The sequence below is a fragment of the Pristiophorus japonicus genome, chromosome 14, assembly GCF_044704955.1.
Source record: "Pristiophorus japonicus isolate sPriJap1 chromosome 14, sPriJap1.hap1, whole genome shotgun sequence".
NCBI lineage: Eukaryota > Metazoa > Chordata > Chondrichthyes > Pristiophoridae > Pristiophorus > Pristiophorus japonicus.
Genome location: NC_091990.1, coordinates 22702649 through 22722232, shown reverse-complemented (window position 1 = coordinate 22722232; position 19584 = coordinate 22702649). Strand labels below are relative to the sequence as shown.

General features: G+C 45.0%; 1 protein-coding gene across 2 annotated transcripts in view; it reads left to right on the top strand.

Annotated features, from left to right (window-relative positions):
• LOC139279315 (mediator of RNA polymerase II transcription subunit 30-like) overlaps positions 1–19248 on the top strand; it is a 32702-nt gene extending 13454 nt beyond the window's left edge. For both annotated transcript variants that reach the window (XM_070898440.1, XM_070898441.1), the window contains exons 3-5: positions 6690–6848; positions 7557–7649; positions 16264–19248. In XM_070898440.1, coding sequence (XP_070754541.1) covers positions 6690–6848; positions 7557–7649; positions 16264–16359 — 348 coding nt within the window. In that variant the 3' untranslated portion in view covers positions 16360–19248. The remainder of the gene's footprint in view (positions 1–6689; positions 6849–7556; positions 7650–16263) is intronic.
• Positions 19249–19584: the final 336 nt, after the last annotated feature.

The window sequence follows — 19584 nt, the reverse complement described above, 5'->3', positions numbered from 1 at the left end:
CCTCCTCATCTCAGTCCTAAATGGCTTACCCCTTATCCTTAGACTGTGTCCCCTGGTTCTGGACTTCCCCAACATCGGGAACATTCTTCCCGCATCTAACCTGTCCAGTCCCGTCAGAATCTTATATGTTTCTATGAGATCCCCTCTCATCCTTCTAAACTCCAATGAATAAAGGCCCAGTTGATCCGGTCTCTCCTCATATGACAATCCAGCCATCCCTGGAATCAGTCTGGTGAACCTTCGCTGCACTCCCTCAATAGCAAGAACGTCCTTCCTCAGATTAGGAGACCAAAACTGAACACAATATTCCAGGTGAGGCCTCACTAAGGCCCTGTACAACTGCAGTAAGACCTCCCTGCTCCTATACTCAAATCCCCTAGCTATGAAGACCAACATACCATTTGCCTTCTTCACCACCTGCTGTACCTGCATGCCCACTTTCAGTGACTGATGAACCATGACACCCAGGTCTCGTTGCACCTCCCCTTTTCCTAATCTGCCGCCATCCAGATAATATTCTGCCTTCATGTTTATGCCCCCAAAGTGGATAACCTCACATTTATCCACATTATACTGCATCTGCCATGCATTTGCCCACTCACCTAACCTGTCCACGTCACCCTGCAGCCTCTTAGCGTCCTCCTCACAGCTCACACCGCCACCCAGTTTAGTGTCATCCGCAAACTTGGAGATATTACACTCAATTCCTTCATCTAAATCATTAATGTATATTGTAAAGAGCTGGGGTCCCAGTACTGAGCCCTGCGGCACTCCACTAGTCACTGCTTACCATTCTGAAAAGGACCCGTTTATCCCGATTCTCTGCTTCCTGTCTGCCAACCAGTTCTCTATCCACATCAGTACATTACCCCCAATACCATGTGCTTTGATTTTGCACACCAATCTCTTGTGCGGGGCCTTGTCAAAAGCCTTTTGAAAGTCCAAATATACCACATCCACTGGTTCTCCCTCGTCCACTCTGCTAGTTACATCCTCAAAAAATTCCAGAAAATTCGTCAAGCATGATTTCCCTTTCATAAATCCATGCTGACTTGGTCCGATCCTGTCACTGCTTTCCAAATGCGATTTAATGCAGAATGTTGCAGCTTCTTTACTTCCTGGTGCGAACTTGTGAAGATCTAGCTTAAAATAAAAACCAAAAATGCTGGAGACACTCGGGTCAGGCAACATCTGTGGAGCAAGCAACATTGTGGGTCAATGACATTTCATCGCCACTGTAACATTAATCTTTCTCTCGTGTGCTTTCTCTTGCTCTCGCTCTCACTTTCTCTCGCTCTCGCTCTCACTTTCTCTCGCTCTCGCTCTCACTTTCTCTCGCTCTCGCTCTCACTTTCTCTCGCTCTCGCTCTCACTTTCTCTCGCTCTCGCTCTCACTTTCTCTCGCTCTCACTCTCACTCTCACTTTCTCTCGCTCTCGCTCTCACTTTCTTCCTGTAAGATTTCTAAATCTCTGGCATTAAATTTGACAGTGAGACAATTCTTCTAAAACAATTGGAACAGTTTATTAGAAAAACACATACATATGCACATCCACCTTAGTTACAACAGATACAATGAGGTTATAATAAAATGTTTTTTTTCAAAAATATACTTTATTTATATAAAATTTTCACAATACATTGGAAAATAGTTCAGTACATTGCGGTCAGCAATTGCATACAATTCATTTGGATGCTGACAGCAGTTCCATACAATACACTTCCATACATTTCATTTCAAGGTACAGTTTAATACAATCTGCAAATCACGTTACATGTAGTACTGTGCAAATAAGGGTGTTACATGGAGCAGATAAGAACAGGTTTACATTACATTCCAGGATACATTTCAATACCGATCACGAATCATGTTACATGTAGCACTATGCAGATGAAAGCAGTACACGGAACGGGTGGGAATACATTTACATTTCTTTACAAGTTATTAAACAGTGCAGAAATTTTTTCTTATACATGGCACAACACAGGTATTTTTCAGTACATGGTGCTCTATGTATACAAACAGATTAACGAGTACAGCCCAAGGGGGGTCCGATTCCATCCCCTGGGTTTACCGTGGCGGAAGGGGCTTAAACTGTGGCCCATCGTGCCTTTGCGGCGTCTGCACCAACCTTTAATGCGTCCCTCAGCACGTACTCCTGGACCTTGGATTGCGTCAGTCCACAACACTCGGCCGTGGACATCTCCTTGCTGTGGAAGAGCAGCAAGTGTCGGGAAGACCAAAGTGCGTCTTTCACCGAGTTGATGGCTCTCCAGCAGCAGATGATATCTGTCTCGGTGTGCGTCCCTGGGAACAGTCTGCAGAGCACAGAGTCCTGTGTTACGGAGCTGCTTGGGATGAACCTCGACAGCAAGCACTGCATCTCCTTCCAGACCTGCCTTGCGAAGGAGATGGATGACAGTCTCGTCTGCATCACAGCCGACTCGGGGGCAGAGTGCCGTGGCGGTGCATGAAGGATCTGACGGGTAGGGCCCTCCTCACCGCCAACCAAGCTACGTCTTGGTGCTTGTGTGAAAGCTCTGGCGATGAGACATTCTGCCAAACAAGTTTTGACAGTCTGCTTGGGGAACTGCCCAACAGGATCCATCATCATCATCTTCCGTAGGGCATCCAGGACCTTGCGTGCCTAACACTGCTTTAATAAAGAGTCATATATGTTACTTCCATTTGGCTGGCTGGTTCAGGAGAGAGAGAAAAGTCTTTGGCTGAGTTCTTTTAAACCTCTCCAAAGCCATTTTCCCTCAGAAAGCCTCACGACTGGACTTTGGTTCCAGGGCAGTTCTTTATTGGCTCTCCTCACGCATGTGGCTGTCTGACTTGGCTCAGCCATCTCTTGATTAATTTAATGGCTTTTCAATGCACAAAATCCATGCGTCAGCTCTGTAGGCTTTCATTTTGTTTCAACACAAACAAGCCTTTCCGTATAACCTACACTTTTAACATTTATATATACACAATCAATTTTAATCATTAATAAACACTTTTTTAATTCTTTTTCTTTCAAGGAGGAGAGGGAATTGGGGAGGTTTAGAGAGGGAATTCCAGAGCTTGGGACCTAAACAGCTGAAGGCATGGCTGCCAGTAGGGCTGGTAGTTGATGGCATAAAAGCCCTTTTTAATTAGGAGATGTATGTTCCTCTCTGCAGTCTGTCCTGCAGATAGTAAATTGTTCTTGCAGATTTAAAAATTTTTTTTAAAAGAATCTTTTTCTTTTCCTGTCTTTTTTATTCTCTCTCTCTTATTCCAATCTTTCTTTCCTCTCTTATTTCTCTTCTGTACCTGATTAGACTCTAATTCACTGGATTTCCTTCTCCGTCATTCTTCTGTTTCTCTGTTCAATCCTTAAATCTCATTGGTTAAGGAGATAGATGGTTGGTCCCATCATTCACCAAGGTTCCAGATGCCCCGTTGCCCTTGCTCATTATCAGTTCGCACATCCAGCAAGTTACAGCACAAAAACATTTCAAGCTGAAGGGTGAGAGAAAAAGTCTAACTAACTGGGCATGCTGTGAGGTGCCCTGCTCCAGAAAATTCTGGACCCACAGTTTTAACTGAAGGAGCCAGCAGTCAGGGGCCTGGCGTACAGTCCTTGCTGTTCCTGACATTTCTGAAGCTGCACTTCAGAAGGTAACTCATTGTATAAAAGATTCTGATTGGGTAAGGGATAACATGCAAGAAATAAATGAATTGCCTCCCTGTGTCCTATGGAGACATGAGTTACTGAGGTTTTCATAGGACCAGGAGCAGGCCATTCAGCCCCTTGAGCCTGTTCCGCCATTCAATTGGATCATGGCTGATCTGTATTTTAACTCCACCTACCCACCTTGGTTCCAAATCCCTTAATACCCTTGCCCAACAAAATAGTAATTTTAGTTTTGAAATTTTCAATTGACCCCCAGCATCAACAGCATTTTGTGGTAGGGAATTCCAAATTTCCACGACCCTTTGTGTGAAGAAGTGCTTCCCGACAACACTCCTGAACAGCCGCGCTCTAATTTTAAGATTCTGCCCTCCTTGTTATACATAACATAAGAATTAGGAGTAGGAGTAGGCCTGCTCCACCATTCAATAAGATTATGGCTGATCATCTACCTCAACTCCGCTTTCCTGCACTGTCCCCATATCCCTTAATTCCTTTAATATCCAAAATTCTATTGATCTCTATCTTGAATATACTCAATGACTGAGTCTGTAGAGAATTCCAAAGATTCACCGCCTCTTGAGTGAAGAAGTTTCTCCTCATCTTAGTCCTAAATAGCTGACCCCTTATTCTGAGACTGTGAGTCAGAGGAAACATCCTCCCTGCATCTACCCTGTCAAGGCCTGTAAGAATTTTTTATGCTTCAATGAGATCATCTCTCACTCTTCTTCACTCTAGAAAATATAGGCCTAGTCTACTCAATCTCTCCTCATAGGACAATCCCCCCATCCCAGGAAATCAGCTGGTGAACTTTCGTTGCACTCCCACTTTGACAATTATATCCTTCCTTGGGTAAAGAGACCAAAACTGTACACAATACTCCAGGTGCGGTTTCACTAGGGCCCTATATAATTGCAGTAAGACGTCTTTACTCTTGTACTCAATCCTCTTGTAATAAAAGCCAACCTTTGGTGGAGTTCTGGACTCCCCCACCAGAGGCAATAGTTTCTCTCTCTCAACCCGATCAAATCCTTTAATCATCTTCAACACCTCAATTAGATCACCTCTTAATTTTCTAAACTCAAGGTAATACTAACCTAGTCTCTGCAACCTGTCCTCATAATTTAACCCTTTTAGCCCCGGTATCATTCTGGTGAATCTGCGCTACACAAGGTCAATATGTTCATCCTGAGGTCTTTCGTCACATTTTTGGAACTCTGGCTCGTTTGCCGTGAAGAAGGTGGGCAACGGAAACGTTACAAGGACACCCTCAAAGCCTCCCTGAAAAAGTGCAACATCCCCACTGACACCTGGGAATCCCTGGCCAAAGATCGCCCTAAGTGGAGGAAGTGGATCCAAGAGGGCGCTGAGCACCTCGAGTCTCGTCGCCCAGAGCACGCAGAAACTCAAGCGCAGGCAGCGGAAAGAGCGTGCGGCAAACCAGTCCCACCCACCCTTTCCCTCAACAACTATCTGTCCCACCTGTGACAGAGTCTGTGGTTCTTGTATTGGACTGTTCAGCCACCTAAAGACTCATTTTAAGAGTGGAAGCAAGTCTTCCTCAATTCCGAGGGACTGCCTATGATGATGATGATGAGAACGAACAGAATGTATCGGAACTCTCCCCTCCCTGACTCCACTTGGAAACTTGGGACGTTGCTAATATCCATTGACAGTGTCCCTGTTAAACATTCTGCTGCACGAGCTGGGTCACTGATTAAAGCAGGGAGGATGTAACAATCCCTTCAGCACACAGCGAGCTGGGTTAATTAAGAGGTGATGTTGAAATGTCACTTGCTTTCATCCTTTCCAACATAAACTTCAACGTAGAGAAGTGCTGCAAGGTGCATTGAAAAAAATCTGAATCTGTGGTGTTGGTGCTTCAGATTTTTCATAGAATCTTGCGGCACAGAAGGAGGCCATTCGGACCATCGTGCCTATGCCGGCTCTTTGATAGAGCTCTCCAATTAGTCCCACTCCCCCTGCTCTTTCCCCATAGCCCTGAAAGTTTTTCCTTTTTAAGTATACATCCAATTCCCTTTTGGAAGTTGCAATTGAATCTACTCCCACCATCCTTTCAGACAGTGCATTCCAGATCATCATAACTTGATGTGTTGTTTTTAAAACACTTCTCATCTCCCCTCTGGTTCTTTAGCCAATTACCTTAAATCTGTGTCCTCTGGTTACTGACCCTCCTGCCAGTGGGAACCGTTTCTTCCCAACTAATCGATCAGAACCGTTCATTATTTTGAAATGCCCCTTCTTAACCTTCTCTGCTCAAATGACGACAAACCCAGTTTCTCCACATAACCGAAGTCCCTCATCCCTGGTACCATTCCAGTAAATCTCTTCTGCACCCTCTCCAAAGAGTAAAAAAATAAATCTGGGGGAATAGCTTACATTTTATTGGCAAGTTTTTCTGCTTCCAGAACTTTCCGGGGTTTAATGTTCTGATCCATTTTGTTTTTCCTGAAGTCTTGGGGCGGGGGGGAAGGTAGGGTGAGGGAGGTTGGAGGGGGGGGAGGTAGGGAGGTTGGAGGTAGGGTGGTGGAGGGAGGCAGGGGGAGGTGGTGGTAAGGAGAGATTAGGGGAGGTAGGGTGGTGGTGGAATGGAGGCTGGGAGAGAGGTAGGGCGGAGGGAAGATGGTGGGGCAGGGAGGTGGGGGAGAGGTAGGGCAGAGGGAAGATGGTGGGGCAGGTGGGGGGAGAGAGGCAGGGGGGAGGTGGGGGAGAGGTAGGGCGGAGGGAAGATGGTGGGGCAGGGAGGTGGGGGAGAGGTAGGGAAGATGGTTGGGCAGGGAGGTGGGGGAGAGGTAGGGAAGATGGTGGGGCAGGTGGGGGGAGAGAGGCAGGGTGGTGCAGGGGGGAGGTGGGGGAGAGGTAGGGCGGAGGGTGTTGGCAAGAGTAAGTGTAAGAGGGGACAATGAGTCGGAGTGACGAGAGTGACTCCATTTGCACGATGATATTTAAATCTCGCTGTACACGTTCTATATCCCCCCCCCCCCAACCTCCCCTTGTTTCGCTGCAGCTTCCGAACGGCGTGACTCAGAATCACGCGGTTTACCAAGAGCGGTACAACAAACTCCAGGAACACCTGCGCCAGCTCACTCTGCTCTTCAAGAAGCTGCGGTTGCTGTATGACAAGTGTGGAGAGATGTGTGGGGTCACGGACGTCTCCGTAACAGAGGTACCGAGCGACAATACATGGACTACTTTTTAATGGGTTTACTTTTCAGTACAAGTAATGGACCGAGGGAATTGTAATGGAGTGTGGAATTAGCAAGCGCCTCCCTGAAATGTTTTGGCCAACCAAACCTCAACAGGGATATATTGGCCTTGGAGTGGGAACAGTGCAGATATTTCAGAATCAAACCGGGGCTTAAGGGGTTACATTATGAAGACAGGTTGTATAAACTTGGTTTGTATTTCCTGGAGTTTAGAAGGTTGATGGGTGATTTAATTGAGGTGTTTAAAATGATAAAGGGGATTCAAAAGGGTAGATGCAGAGGAGCTATTTCCTCTGGTGGGGTAATCTAGATCAAGGGGGTGTATCTCAAAATGAGAGCCAGGAGTGAAATCAGGAAGTTTTGTTTCAGACACAGGATAGTAGAAATCTGGAACTCTCTTTCCGCACCCCCCCCACCCCCCACATCCATAGGCTATGTTGCTGGCGGCGGGGGGGGGGGGGGGTCAATTGAAACTTTTAAGACTGAGATCGATTGATTTTTGTTGGGCAAGAGTACTAAGGGATATGGAGCAAAGGCAGGTTAATGGAGTTGATGCACAGATCAGCCATGATTTGATTGAATGACGGAACAGTCTCGAAGGGCTGAATGACCTACTTCTGTCCCCATTTTCCTTTGCAAACCCCGTGCTCTGTATTTTCTCTCCGCAGTTAATTCCTTTTGTGGGCGAGGAGTCCTTCAGACCTACAGATCTTCCAAATGTTGGTGGTTTGGCAAACAAAGAGTGCCAGGAAATCCTCGAGGTACAATGGCGTGCTCGCAACTTCTGATTTTTGAAATGTATTTGCTTCATGGGTTCTTTGCTTAAGAATTCATAACACATTGCTGTTAAGAACTAGTTGGTTTATTAACAAAGATTTAACAATTACACTACACATTACCAGTTCATCCACCAGGCTCTCAACCAACTGCCTCATTGTGGATGCCCTGAGCCCACTGGCTGGGGTTTTATTGAGTCTTGTGAACATCACGTGACTGGCTGAGCCACTCCCAACCCAACAACTCTACACTATTTTGGATAGAACTTTAAAATCAAGTACCCCCTTTTTAGTAAGGGCACTAGAACCCACAAATTTCCAAATTAACTGGGAACTTTAAACGGTCAAATTAAATTAAAATTCTGTTCTCTGGGGTGATGATGCACTCCAATCCCTCTGGTGCCCACCTTTCGCCAACAACAGCTCTATAGCTATTACACCTGTGAGCATACTCGCAGGTGCATACATTACAAGCAGGGCTCTCTCCTGGGAACCCCCAAACCTGCTCCATCCAGAGTTTTTAAATAATAGCAGACGGCCCCTGGCATTGCCCAGGTGCAGTCTGGGAGTTCAGAGAACCAGAGGCAACATGAGGAAACTTTTATTTTTTTTACAGAGTTATGATCTAGAATGCACTGCCAACGCAGATTTAATAAGAACTTTCAAAAGGAGAATTGGATAAACACTTGAGGGGGAAAAAAATTACAGAGCTACGGGGAAAGAGCAGGGGGAGTGGGACTAATTGGATCGCACTTTCGAAGAGCCGGCACAGCCACGGTGGGCTGAATGGCCTCCTTCTGTGCTGTCTGTGGCTCAGTGGGTAGCACACTCGCTTCTGAGTCAGAAGGTCGTGGGTTCAAGTCCCACTCCAGGGACTCGAGCACATAAATCTAGGCTGAGATTCCAGGGCAGTGCTGAGGGAGTGCTGCACTGTCGGTGCAGCGTTCTTTCGAATGAGACGTTAAACCGAGGTCCCGTCTGTCCTCTCAGGTGGTTGTAAAAGATCCCATGGCACTCTATCAAAGAAGAGCAGGGGAGTTATCCCCAGTGTCCTGGCCAATATTTATCCCTCAATCAACATCACTAAAACAGATTTTCTGGTCATTATCACATTGCTATTTGTGGGAGCTTGCTGTATGCAAATTGGCTGCCGCGTTTCCCACATTACAACAGTGACTACACTCCAAAAAGTACTTCATTGGTTGTGAAGCACTTTGAGATGACACTAAGCTGGGTGGCAGTGTGAGCTGTGAGAAGGATGCTAAGAGGCTGCAGGGTGACTTGGACAGGTTAAGTCAGTGAGCAAATGCCTGGCAGATGCAGTATAATGTAGATAAATGTGAGGTTATCCACTTTGGTGGCAAAAACAGGAAGGCAGAATATTATCTGAATGGTGATAGATTAGGAAAAGGGGAGGTGCAACGAGACCTGGATGTCATGGTACATCAGTCATTGAAATTTGGCATGCAGGTACAGCAGGCGGTGAAGAAGGCAAATGGCATGTTGGCCTTCTTAGCGAAAGGATTTGAGTATAAGAGCAGGGAGGTCTTACTGCAGTTGTACAGGGCCTTGGTGAGGCCACACCTTGAATATTGTGTACAGTTTTGGTCTCCTAATCTGAGGAAGGACATTCTTGCTATTGAGGGAGTGCAGCGAATGTTCACCAGACTGATTCCCGGGATGGCAGGACTGACCAATGAAGAAAGACTGGATCGACTAGGCTTATATTCACTGGAATTTAGAAGAATGAGAGGGGATCTCATGGAAACATATAAAATTCTGACGGGACTGGACAGGTTAGATGCAGGAAGAATGTTACCAATGTTGGGGAAGTCCAGAACTAGGGGTCACAGTCTAAGGATAAGGGGTAAGCCATTTAGGACTGGGATGTGGAGAAACTTCTTCACTCAGAGTTGTTAACCTGTGGAATTCTCTACCACAGAAAATTATTGAGGCCAGTTCGTTAGATATATTCAAAAGGGAGTTAGATGTGGCCCTTACGGCTAAAGGATCAAGGGGTATGGAGAGAAAGCAGGAATGGGGTACTGAAGTTGCCTGATCATATTGAATGGTGGTGCAGGCTCGAAGGGCCGAATGTCCTACTCCTGCACCTATTTTCTATGTTTCTATGTTCTATGTTTCTATGAGATGTCTGGTGGCAGTGAAAGGCGCTATATAAATGCAAGTCTTTTTTTGGTATCATTTTATGATTCTAGTTATGAGGTTTAGCTGCTAAGCTGTCCTGTCCCTTTTAAGGCCACTGTTGTAAGCTCCAAATAACTCGGTGCTGCCTGTAAGTTGCTTGTAAATAGTGAATGGGACCTTTGCATCTGTAGCAAAATGAATTGTCTGGCGTATAACAACTGAGCTGGTGTCATCGTGCTAAAATTCGCAGTAAATAAAACATAGATATTTCAATTTGATTGACCAAATTGCAAAGGCAAACTCCTGAAGCGAAAGTCGAGTGGAGTGTTGGAGCGGATAATCGCAGTCTCCACGGGGTTAAAAATATAAATGATGGAGGAAAGTCAGTCATGCGTACCAACCTGCCCGACTTTCCGATATTTGCTCAGGCAATTCAGTGCGACTTGACACAGACCCAAGAGACACTCCCCTAAACATTGCACAATGTAATTCAACTGGAGTGCAGTATTGAGGGAGTGCTGTACTGTCAGGGATGCTGTCTTGCAGTGAGACGTTAAACCGAGGCACCCTGTCTGCTCTCTCAGCTGGATGTAAAAGATCCCATGGCATTATTTCAAGGAAGAGCAGGGGAGTCATCCCTGGTGTCCTCACCAATATTTACCACTCCACCAACATCTAATGCATATTATTTGGTTACTATCTCATTGCTGTTTGTGGGACCTTGCTGTGCACAAATTGGCTGCCACATTTCCTACGTTACAGCAGTGACTACATTTCAATAGTATGTCAATCGCTGTCTAGGGCTTTGGGATGTCCTGAGGTTGTGAAAGGAACTTTTTAAATGCAAGTTATTTTCCTTTCTATTGCGCTCTTTCCCTTTTTTTTTTTTCTCTTGCTCTCTTTCCCTCTCTCGCTCGCTCTCTCCGTCGACAGGGGAATATCTGTGGATGTTATTTATATGGACTTCCAGAAGGCATTCGATAAAATCCCCCATAAGAGACTGTTAACTAAGGTTGAAGCCCATGGAATTGAAGGCAAATTATTGACCTGGTTATGAAATTGGTTGAGTGGCAGGAGACAGAAAGTTGGGATAATGGGCAGGTACTCCAATTGGCAGGATGTGACTAGTCATGTCCCACTGGGATCTGTGTTGGGGTCTCAACTATTCACCGTATTTATTAACAACTTAGATGATGAGATAGAAAGCCACATATCCAAATTTGCCGATGACACAGATAGGTGGCATTGTAGATTAAAACATAAAGTTACAGAGATATTGATAGGTTAAGTGACAGGGCAAACTGGTGGCAAATGGATTTTAATATAATCAAATGTGAGGTCATTAACTTTGGACATTAAAAGATAGAACAGGGTACTTTCTAAATGGTGAAAAGCTAAAAACAGCTTGGGGGTCCAGGTATATAGATCATTAAAATATCATGTACAGGTACAGAAAATAATCAAAAAGGCTAATTGAATGCTGGCCTTTATATCTAGAGGACTAGAATACAATGGGGTAGAAGTTATGCTGCAGCTGTACAAAACCCTGGTTAGACCACACCTGGAGCACTGTGAGCAGTTCTGGGCTCCACACCTGAGGGAGGATATATTGGCCTTGGAGGGAGTGCAGTGTAAGTTTACCAGAATAATACCCGCACTTCAAGGGTTAAATTACAAGGAGAGATTACACAAGCTAGGGTTGTATTGCTAAATTTTAGACGGTTAAGGGGTGATCTGATGAAATTTTTCAGGATATTAAGGGGAACAGATAAGGTAGATAGAGAGAAACTATTTCTGCTGGTTGGGGATTTTAGGACTAGGGCGCATAGTCTTAAAAATTAGAGCCAGACCTTTCAGGAGTGAAATTAGAAAACACTTCTACACACAAAGGGTGGTAGAAGTTTGGAACACTCTTCCGCTAACGGCAACTGATGCTAGATGAATTGTTAATTTTAAATCTGAGATTGATAGCTTTTTTTAACTAAAGAATATGGGGCAAAGGCGGGTATATGGAGTTAGGTCATGGATCAGCCATGATCTCATTGAATGGCGGAACCGGCTCAAGGGGCTAAATGGTCTACTCCTATTCCTATGTTCCTCTCTCTCTCTCTCTCTCTCTCTCTCTCTCTCCTTTTTTCTCTCTGTGAATGTCTCTCTTTTTCTTTTTCTCTTTCTCTTTTCACTCTTTCCCTCTCTCTCTCTCTCTCTCTCTCTCTCTCTCTCTTTCCCTTCTCTCGATTTGTGATGTGACCATACCCTGAAAACAGTAGGTCTGTAACGGTACCTTATTTTCTGACTCTATTTACTGTCCTTCCCTCTGGGAATCTTGTTGGGATCTCTGCACATCAGCACCAAGTGTTCAATGTCCAGTGCACTGGAATAAGTTAATCAGGTTCTCTTTTAATTAAATGACAGTAATTGTGAAACTGCATGCTGCTGGAGGCAATTACACTTCACGTTTTCCATGCCCCAGTTAATATTTGCTGACTTGAAAAGATATTAAATAAGCTTAAGTGAATTCTTCCCCTGCTTCACAATATTCTCCAAGAGAATAGCGTGAAGATGCAAAACCCTAACATTACAGCACTTCAAAAAATACTCTACAAAAAGGCTGTAAAGCACTTTGGGACGTCCCAAGGTCATGACTTATATAAATGAAAGACTTTTTCGTTTTATGAGACAGAGTGTATGTATGTGTAACAGAGAAACATAAAAACATAGAAAATAGGTGTAGGAGTAGGCCATTCGGCCCTTCTAGCCTGCACCGCCATTCAATGAGTTCATGGCTGAGCTAAATCAAGAAGTGGGTACATGAGCGGTCACTTGGGGTTTCTGAGTTCTGGGGCTTCAGGCAACCACACCCTCCCTCCTCTCGCTCCTTCTCTTGCTCTCCTTTCCTTCTCGCTCTCTCCATTCCTCCTTGCTCACTCGCTCTCTCCTTTCCTCCTTGCTCTCTCGCTCTCTCCTTTCCTCCTCGCTCTCTCCTTTCCTCCTCGCTCTCTCCTTTCCTCCTCGCTCTCTCGCTCTCTCCTTTCCTCCTCGCGCTCTCCTTTCCCCTCTCGCTCTCTCCTTTCTCCCCTCTCGCGCTCTCCTTTCTCCCCTCTCGCTCTCTCCTTTCTCCCCTCTCGCTCTCTCCTTTCTCCCCTCTCGCTCTCTCCTTTTCCCCCCCTCTCGCTCTCTCCTTTCCCCCCCTCTCGCTCTCTCCTTTCCCCCCCTCTCGCTCTCTCCTTTCCCCCCCTCTCGCTCTCTCCTTTCCCCCCCTCTCGCTCTCTCCTTTCCCCCCCTCTCGCTCTCTCCTTTCCCCCCCTCTCGCTCTCTCCTTTCCCCCCCTCTCGCTCTCTCCTTTCCCCCCTCTCGCTCTCTCCTTTCCCCCCTGCTCGCTCCTTCTTGCGCCCGCCTCCGTCTCTCTCGCGCTAGAAACATAAAAACATAGAAAATAGGTGCAGGCGTAGGCCATTCGGCCCTTCTAGCCTGCACCGCCATTCAATGAGTTCATGGCTGAACATGCAACTTCAGTACCCCATTCCTGCTTTCTCACCATACCCCTTGATTCCCCTAGTAGTAAGGACTTCACCTAACTCCTTTTTGAATATATTTAGTGAATTGGCCTCAACAACTTTCTGTGGTAGAGAATTCCACAGGTTCACCACTCTCTGGGTGAAGAAATTCCTCCTCATCTCAGTCCTAAATGGCTTCCCCCTTATCCTTAGACTGTGTCCCCTGGTTCTGGACTTCCCCAACATTGGGAACATTCTTCCTGCATCTAACCTGTCTAACCCCGTCAGAATTTTAAACGTTTCTATGAGGTCCCCTCTCATTCTTCTGAACTCCAGTGAATACAAGCCCAGTTGATCCAGTCTTTCTTGATAGGTCAGTCCCGCCATCCCGGGAATCAGTCTGGTGAACCTTCGCTGCACTCCCTCAATAGCAAGAATGTCCTTCCTCAGGTTAGGAGACCAAAACTGTACACAATACTCCAGGTGTGGCCTCACCAAGGCCCTGTACAATTGTAGCAACACCTCCCTGCCCTTGTACTCAAATCCCCTCGCTATGAAGGCCAACATGCCATTTGCTTTCTTAACCGCCTGCTGTACCTGCATGCCAACCTTCAATGACTGATGTACCATGACACCCAGGTCTCGTTGCACCTCTCCTTTTCCTAATCTGTCACCATTCAGATAATAGTCTGTCTCTCTGTTTTTACCACCAAAGTGGATAACTCACATTTATCCACATTATACTTCATCTGCCATGCATTTGCCCACTCACCTAACCTATCCAAGTCGCTCTGCAGCCTCATAGAATCCTCCTTGCAGCTCACACTGCCACCCAACTTAGTGTCATCCGCAAATTTGGAGATACTACATTTAATCCCCTCGTCTAAATCATTAATGTACAGTGTAAACAGCTGGGGCCCCAGCACAGAACCTTGCGGTACCCCACTAGTCACTGCCTGCCATTCTGAAAAGTCCCCATTTACTCCTACTCTTTGCTTCCTGTCTGACAACCAGTTCTCAATCCATGTCAGCACACTACCCCCAATCCCATGTGCTTTAACTTTGCACATTAATCTCTTGTGTGGGACCTTGTCGAAAGCCTTCTGAAAGTCCAAATATACCACATCGACTGGTTCTCCCTTGTCCACTCTACTGGAAACATCCTCAAAAAATTCCAGAAGATTTGTCAAGCATGATTTCCCTTTCACAAATCCATGCTGACTTGGACCTATCATATTACCTCTTTCCAAATGCACTGCGATGACATCCTTAATAATTGATTCCATCATTTTACCCACTACCGATGTCAGGCTGACCGGTCTATAATTCCCTGTTTTCTCTCTCCCTCCTTTTTTAAAAAGTGGGGTTACATTGGCTACCCTCCACTCCATAGGAACTGATCCAGAGTCAATGGAATGTTGGAAAATGACTGTCAATGCATCCACTATTTCCAAGGCCACCTCCTTAAGTACTCTGGGATGCAGTCCATCAGGCCCTGGGGATTTATCGGCCTTCAATCCCATCAATTTCCCCAACACAATTTCCCGACTAATAAGGATTTCCCTCAGTTCCTCCTCCTTACTAGACCCTCCGACCCCTTTTATATCCGGAAGGTTGTTTGTGTCCTCCTCAGTGAATACCGAACCAAAGTACTTGTTCAATTGGTCCGCCATTTCTTTGTTCCCCGTTATGACTTCCCCTGATTCTGACTGCAGGGGACCTACGTTTGTCTTTACTAACCTTTTTCTCTTTACATATCTATAGAAACTTTTTCAATCCGTCTTAATGTTCCCTGCAAACTTCTTCTCGTACTCCATTTTCCCTGCCCTAATCAAACCCTTTGTCCTCCTCTGCTGAGCTCTCCTGCCTTTTTTTCTGATTGACTGGTTGAACTTGGAGCAGCAGTGAACTGTTGCCTGGATCAGACGCTTGCTGTATTACAAGTGTTAAACCTCAGTAGGTCATGTTATGTTCTTCGTCGCTCTTAAATGTCAGATTATTTTTGTGTCTGTGTGCGATACCCATTCATATCGGACCTTACGTAATTTAATAAAAGGTTGCTCATTAAGTTTAGTTTTTCTTTAAATGCCAAGGACTCTTGTGCTATGCGGGCCTGAGCCTGAAAACTCACCAATTACTGGCTAATTCATGTCTGAGAGCAAACTGTAAATAATTAGTAAAAAGGTCAGTGTAGTAATCATTGTGGAAATAAAATTGCCAAATGTTCCTGGGTCCCAGTGTTGGTGCATCTGGCTCAGTTCATTCAACTGAAGCAGTGCATCTCGGGGCTCCCAAGAACACCTGATGTATCGCCATGTACCAAACAAGGGTGTAAGGGATTTCAGTTTTGTGGAGAGATTGGAGACGCTGGATTTGTTCTCCTTGGAGCACTGAAGGTTAAAGGGAGATTTAATAGAGGTTCAAAATCGTGAAGGGTTTTGCTAGAGTAAAGAAGAAGAAATAGTTTCCAGTGGCAGGAGGGTCGGTAACCTTTAAGATAAATGGCAAAGGAACCAGACGGAAGATGATGATTTTTTTTACGTTATCATCTGGAATGCACTGCCTGAAAGGGTGGTGGAAGCAGATTCAGTGATGTTGGTTGAAGAATAAATATTATCCAGGGAACCCGGGTAGAACTCCCCTGCTCTTCTTCGAAATAGTGCCTGTTGTAGAGCCACCTAGTGGATCAGTGGTGTAATAACAACAAAGCCATGTGCTCTGCGCAGTTCTTACTTGGGAGCCATGTTGTGCAGTTGTGTGTGTGCATAAGCTGTGTCTCAAGATATCACAGTGCCGTGAGATCTTTTGCATCCACCTGAGAGGCCAGACGGACCTGGGTTTAACGTTGCATCTGAAGACAGTGAAATATGGTGGAAACATGTGTCTGAGAGCTATCAAAGGGAGGAGGGAATACTGGCCTTTCCTGTTCTTAAATATTCTGTTCTTTTCTCTCCCAGAAACTGCATCAGAAGAACCAAGAACTGAAGCACATTATGGACCAGCTACGGAATCTCATATGGGACATCAATTCTATGCTGGCAATGAGAAACTAAGCTCCGGGTGAAAATCCCATTTTGTTTTACAAACTGACCTTGCCATTTAGATACCTTTTAAACAAAAAAACCTTCAAGTAGTTTGTGTGTTTATGGTTTTTGCATTGTGTATATATATAAACTTTTTTTACATTTACAGAAAAAAAGAAAACCCCAAAAAATACATAATTTGTACACGAGGGTGGGGGTATTAATTTGACCGTTCAATGAATATTTTGCCAGTATTTCTGTTCAGATGCCATGAGTCTCACTCAAATAGCGTTATTATTGTGTGTGAAGTGTTGATTGGGTCCAGTTGTTCTGTGTGGGACTTGTTGGCAATGTGGGAAAGGGCCAGGGCTGGCCAACCTTTCAGCACAGTTGATCTCTAAATGCTGCGCTCAACTCCCAGGAGAAAAATAATCCGTGTATTGAAGAAAATTGTGTGCTTTAAAAAATGTTCTTTGAACACTATCATTTTTTTTAAAATTGGAGATGGGGGCAAAAGGGCCGGTGGGTGTGTTAACGAGGGTCTAGAAACATAGGAACAGGAGGAGACCATTCAGCCCCTCGAGCCTGTTCCACCTTTCAATCAGATCATGGTTGTTCTGTATCTTAACTTCATCTGCCTTGGTTCCGTAAACCTTAATACCCTTTGCCTAACAAAAATTGATCAATCTCCGTTTTAAAATTTTCAATTGACCCCCAGCCTTAACAGTTTTTTGGGGGTCAGAGTTCCAGATTTCAACTACCCTTTGTATTATATTATAATTTATCTTGGAAAAAAAAAAGTACAGGAGAAGGCCATTCAGCTCCTCGAGCCTGTTGCACCATTCAATGAGATTGTGGCTGATCTGTATCTTAACTCCATCCACTTGCATTGTCTCCATATAATTTTATGTCAAAATTCTATTGATCTCAGACTTAAAATTATTAATTGAACTAGTTTCTAATGTTTTTGTGGGAGTTCCACACTTCTACCCCCCTTTTGAGTGAAGAAGTGTTTCCGAACTTCTCTCCTGACTAGCCTGACTCTGATTTTAAGGCTACCTGGTCCTAGAAGCCCCTCACCAGTGGAAAACATTTCTCTCTAGCTATCCTATTAATTCCTTTCAAAATCCTAAAAACCTCCATCAAATCGTCCATTAACCATCTATATTCAAGGGAATACAAGTCTAGTTTATGTAATCTCTTCTAATCTCACCCTGGGAGCCCTGGTAACGCATTGTGCCATGAAGAAGTGCTTCCTCAACCCTAAATGGCCTAGCTCTAATTGTGGCAATAGTTTCTCTCTCTACCCTATCCATTCCTTTAAACAATTAGATCACCCCATAATCTTCTATACTCCAGGGAATACAAGCCCAGACTATGCAACCTGTCATCATAATTTAACTCTCTTAACCCCAGTATCATTCTGGTGAATCTGCGCAGCACTCCCTCTAAGATCACAGAATCATAGAAATTTACAGCATGGAAAGAGGCCATTTCGGCCCATCATGTCCGCACCAGCTGACAAAGAGCTATCCACCCTAATCCCACTTTCCAGCTCTTGGTCTGTAGCCCTGTAAGTTACGGCACTTCAGGTGCATATCCAAGTAATTTTTAAATCGGTCCCCACCATCCTTTCAGGCATCAAGTTCCAAACTCCCACCACCCTCTGGGTGAAGAGATTTCCTCTCAAATCCCTTCTAAACCTCCTACCAATTACTTTAAATCTATGCCTTTCTATCCACTCTATCTAGGCCCCTCATAATTTTATACACCTCAAAAAGGTCTCCCCTCAGCCTCCTCTGTTCCAAAGAAAACAAACCCAGCCTATCCAATCTTTCCTCATCGCTAAAATTCTCCAGTCCACGCCTCATCCTCGTAAATCTCCTCTGTACCCTCTCTGGTGCAATCACATCGTTCCTGTAATTTGGTGACCAGAACAGCACGCAGCACTCCAGCTGTGACCTAACTAGTGTCTTATACAATTCAAGCATAACCTCCCTACTCTTCCAATCTATGCCTCGGCTAATAAAGGCAATATATCCTTCCTGATGTACGATGCCCAGAACTGAACACCGTGCTCCAGCTGAAGTCTAACCACAGCTTTATACATCTGTAGCATAACTTCCCAGCCTCCTTGAGATAAAGGCCAACATTGCATAAACCTTTTAACTTATTTATTTTTGTACTTGTCCACTAGCTTTGTGGTTTCTGTAATTGGAGCCCCTAAATCTCGCTGCTCCTCCTTAAAAAGGAAGGCTTAGAAAACCTGTATTTTGCCTGTTTGTTTCCCAGCGAATTTTCCAGCGGCTCAGCTGTAAATCCGTCGCCTATGGTAGGTGCCCTCTCATGCGCAAAAACCTTCATGCCCTGTAAGCCCTGTGTTTGTTGGGAATTAAGGGTCACAGAACCAAGGAGGGTGGATGGAGTTGAGATCCACATCAGCCATGATCTAACTGAATGGTAATCGAGGCTCGAGGGACCGAGTAACCTCCTCCTGTTCCTATTCCCATTCCTAGTGTAGCTCTTAGCCCTGTCGTAGTGTGTTGACTGACACCCTGGCTAAGAGCTGCTCACTCTCTGCATTGTGCAGTGCATTTACCAGTTCAGCCATCTAGGAACGGGCACCTGAACACACAAGCTGCTTAAATCTGTTCAACCACTGGAAAAAAAAAACTGCACTCGGCAACAGACCATTCACATTTGTCAGACTGCAGTATGTTACTGCATTAGTGAGAAACCGTTTTATCTGCTCCGTCTCGGAGTTGGAGGGTGCGAGTCCTCACTGCGGGTGTGCCCTTGTGTTATTGCCCAACTATTGTCCTATCATTGTATCTGTGGTGAATGATCAGTGGATTTAATTTGTACTTGGGTGATCCTTGCAGACAGAAATAAGTTCTGCCAAATTTAATAAAACAATAAAATACAAATGGCTGCAAGTGTTAGTCTGTCACAAGAAGCTGTCAATGTCGGATTTATGTAGAAAAATGCAAATGAACAGGTAGTTTTTGTTTCAATCCCATCAGTCAATGAAAACCATTTGTTAAATTGATCCCTTTGTAAACTGTTTGAATTACAGAGTGCATAATTTATTGCTTGCCAAGAATTTAGTCAATTTTTCCATCTTCCTTTGGGTCTGCCTTGCATTCAAAGGGGATGATAGCTCCCTGAGGGCTCACCTTGTGCAGATTTGAGCACAGTCTGTCACCTGGTCTCGGGTTGGGTACAAGAGCTGGCCTCCACACCACTGGGTTAGGG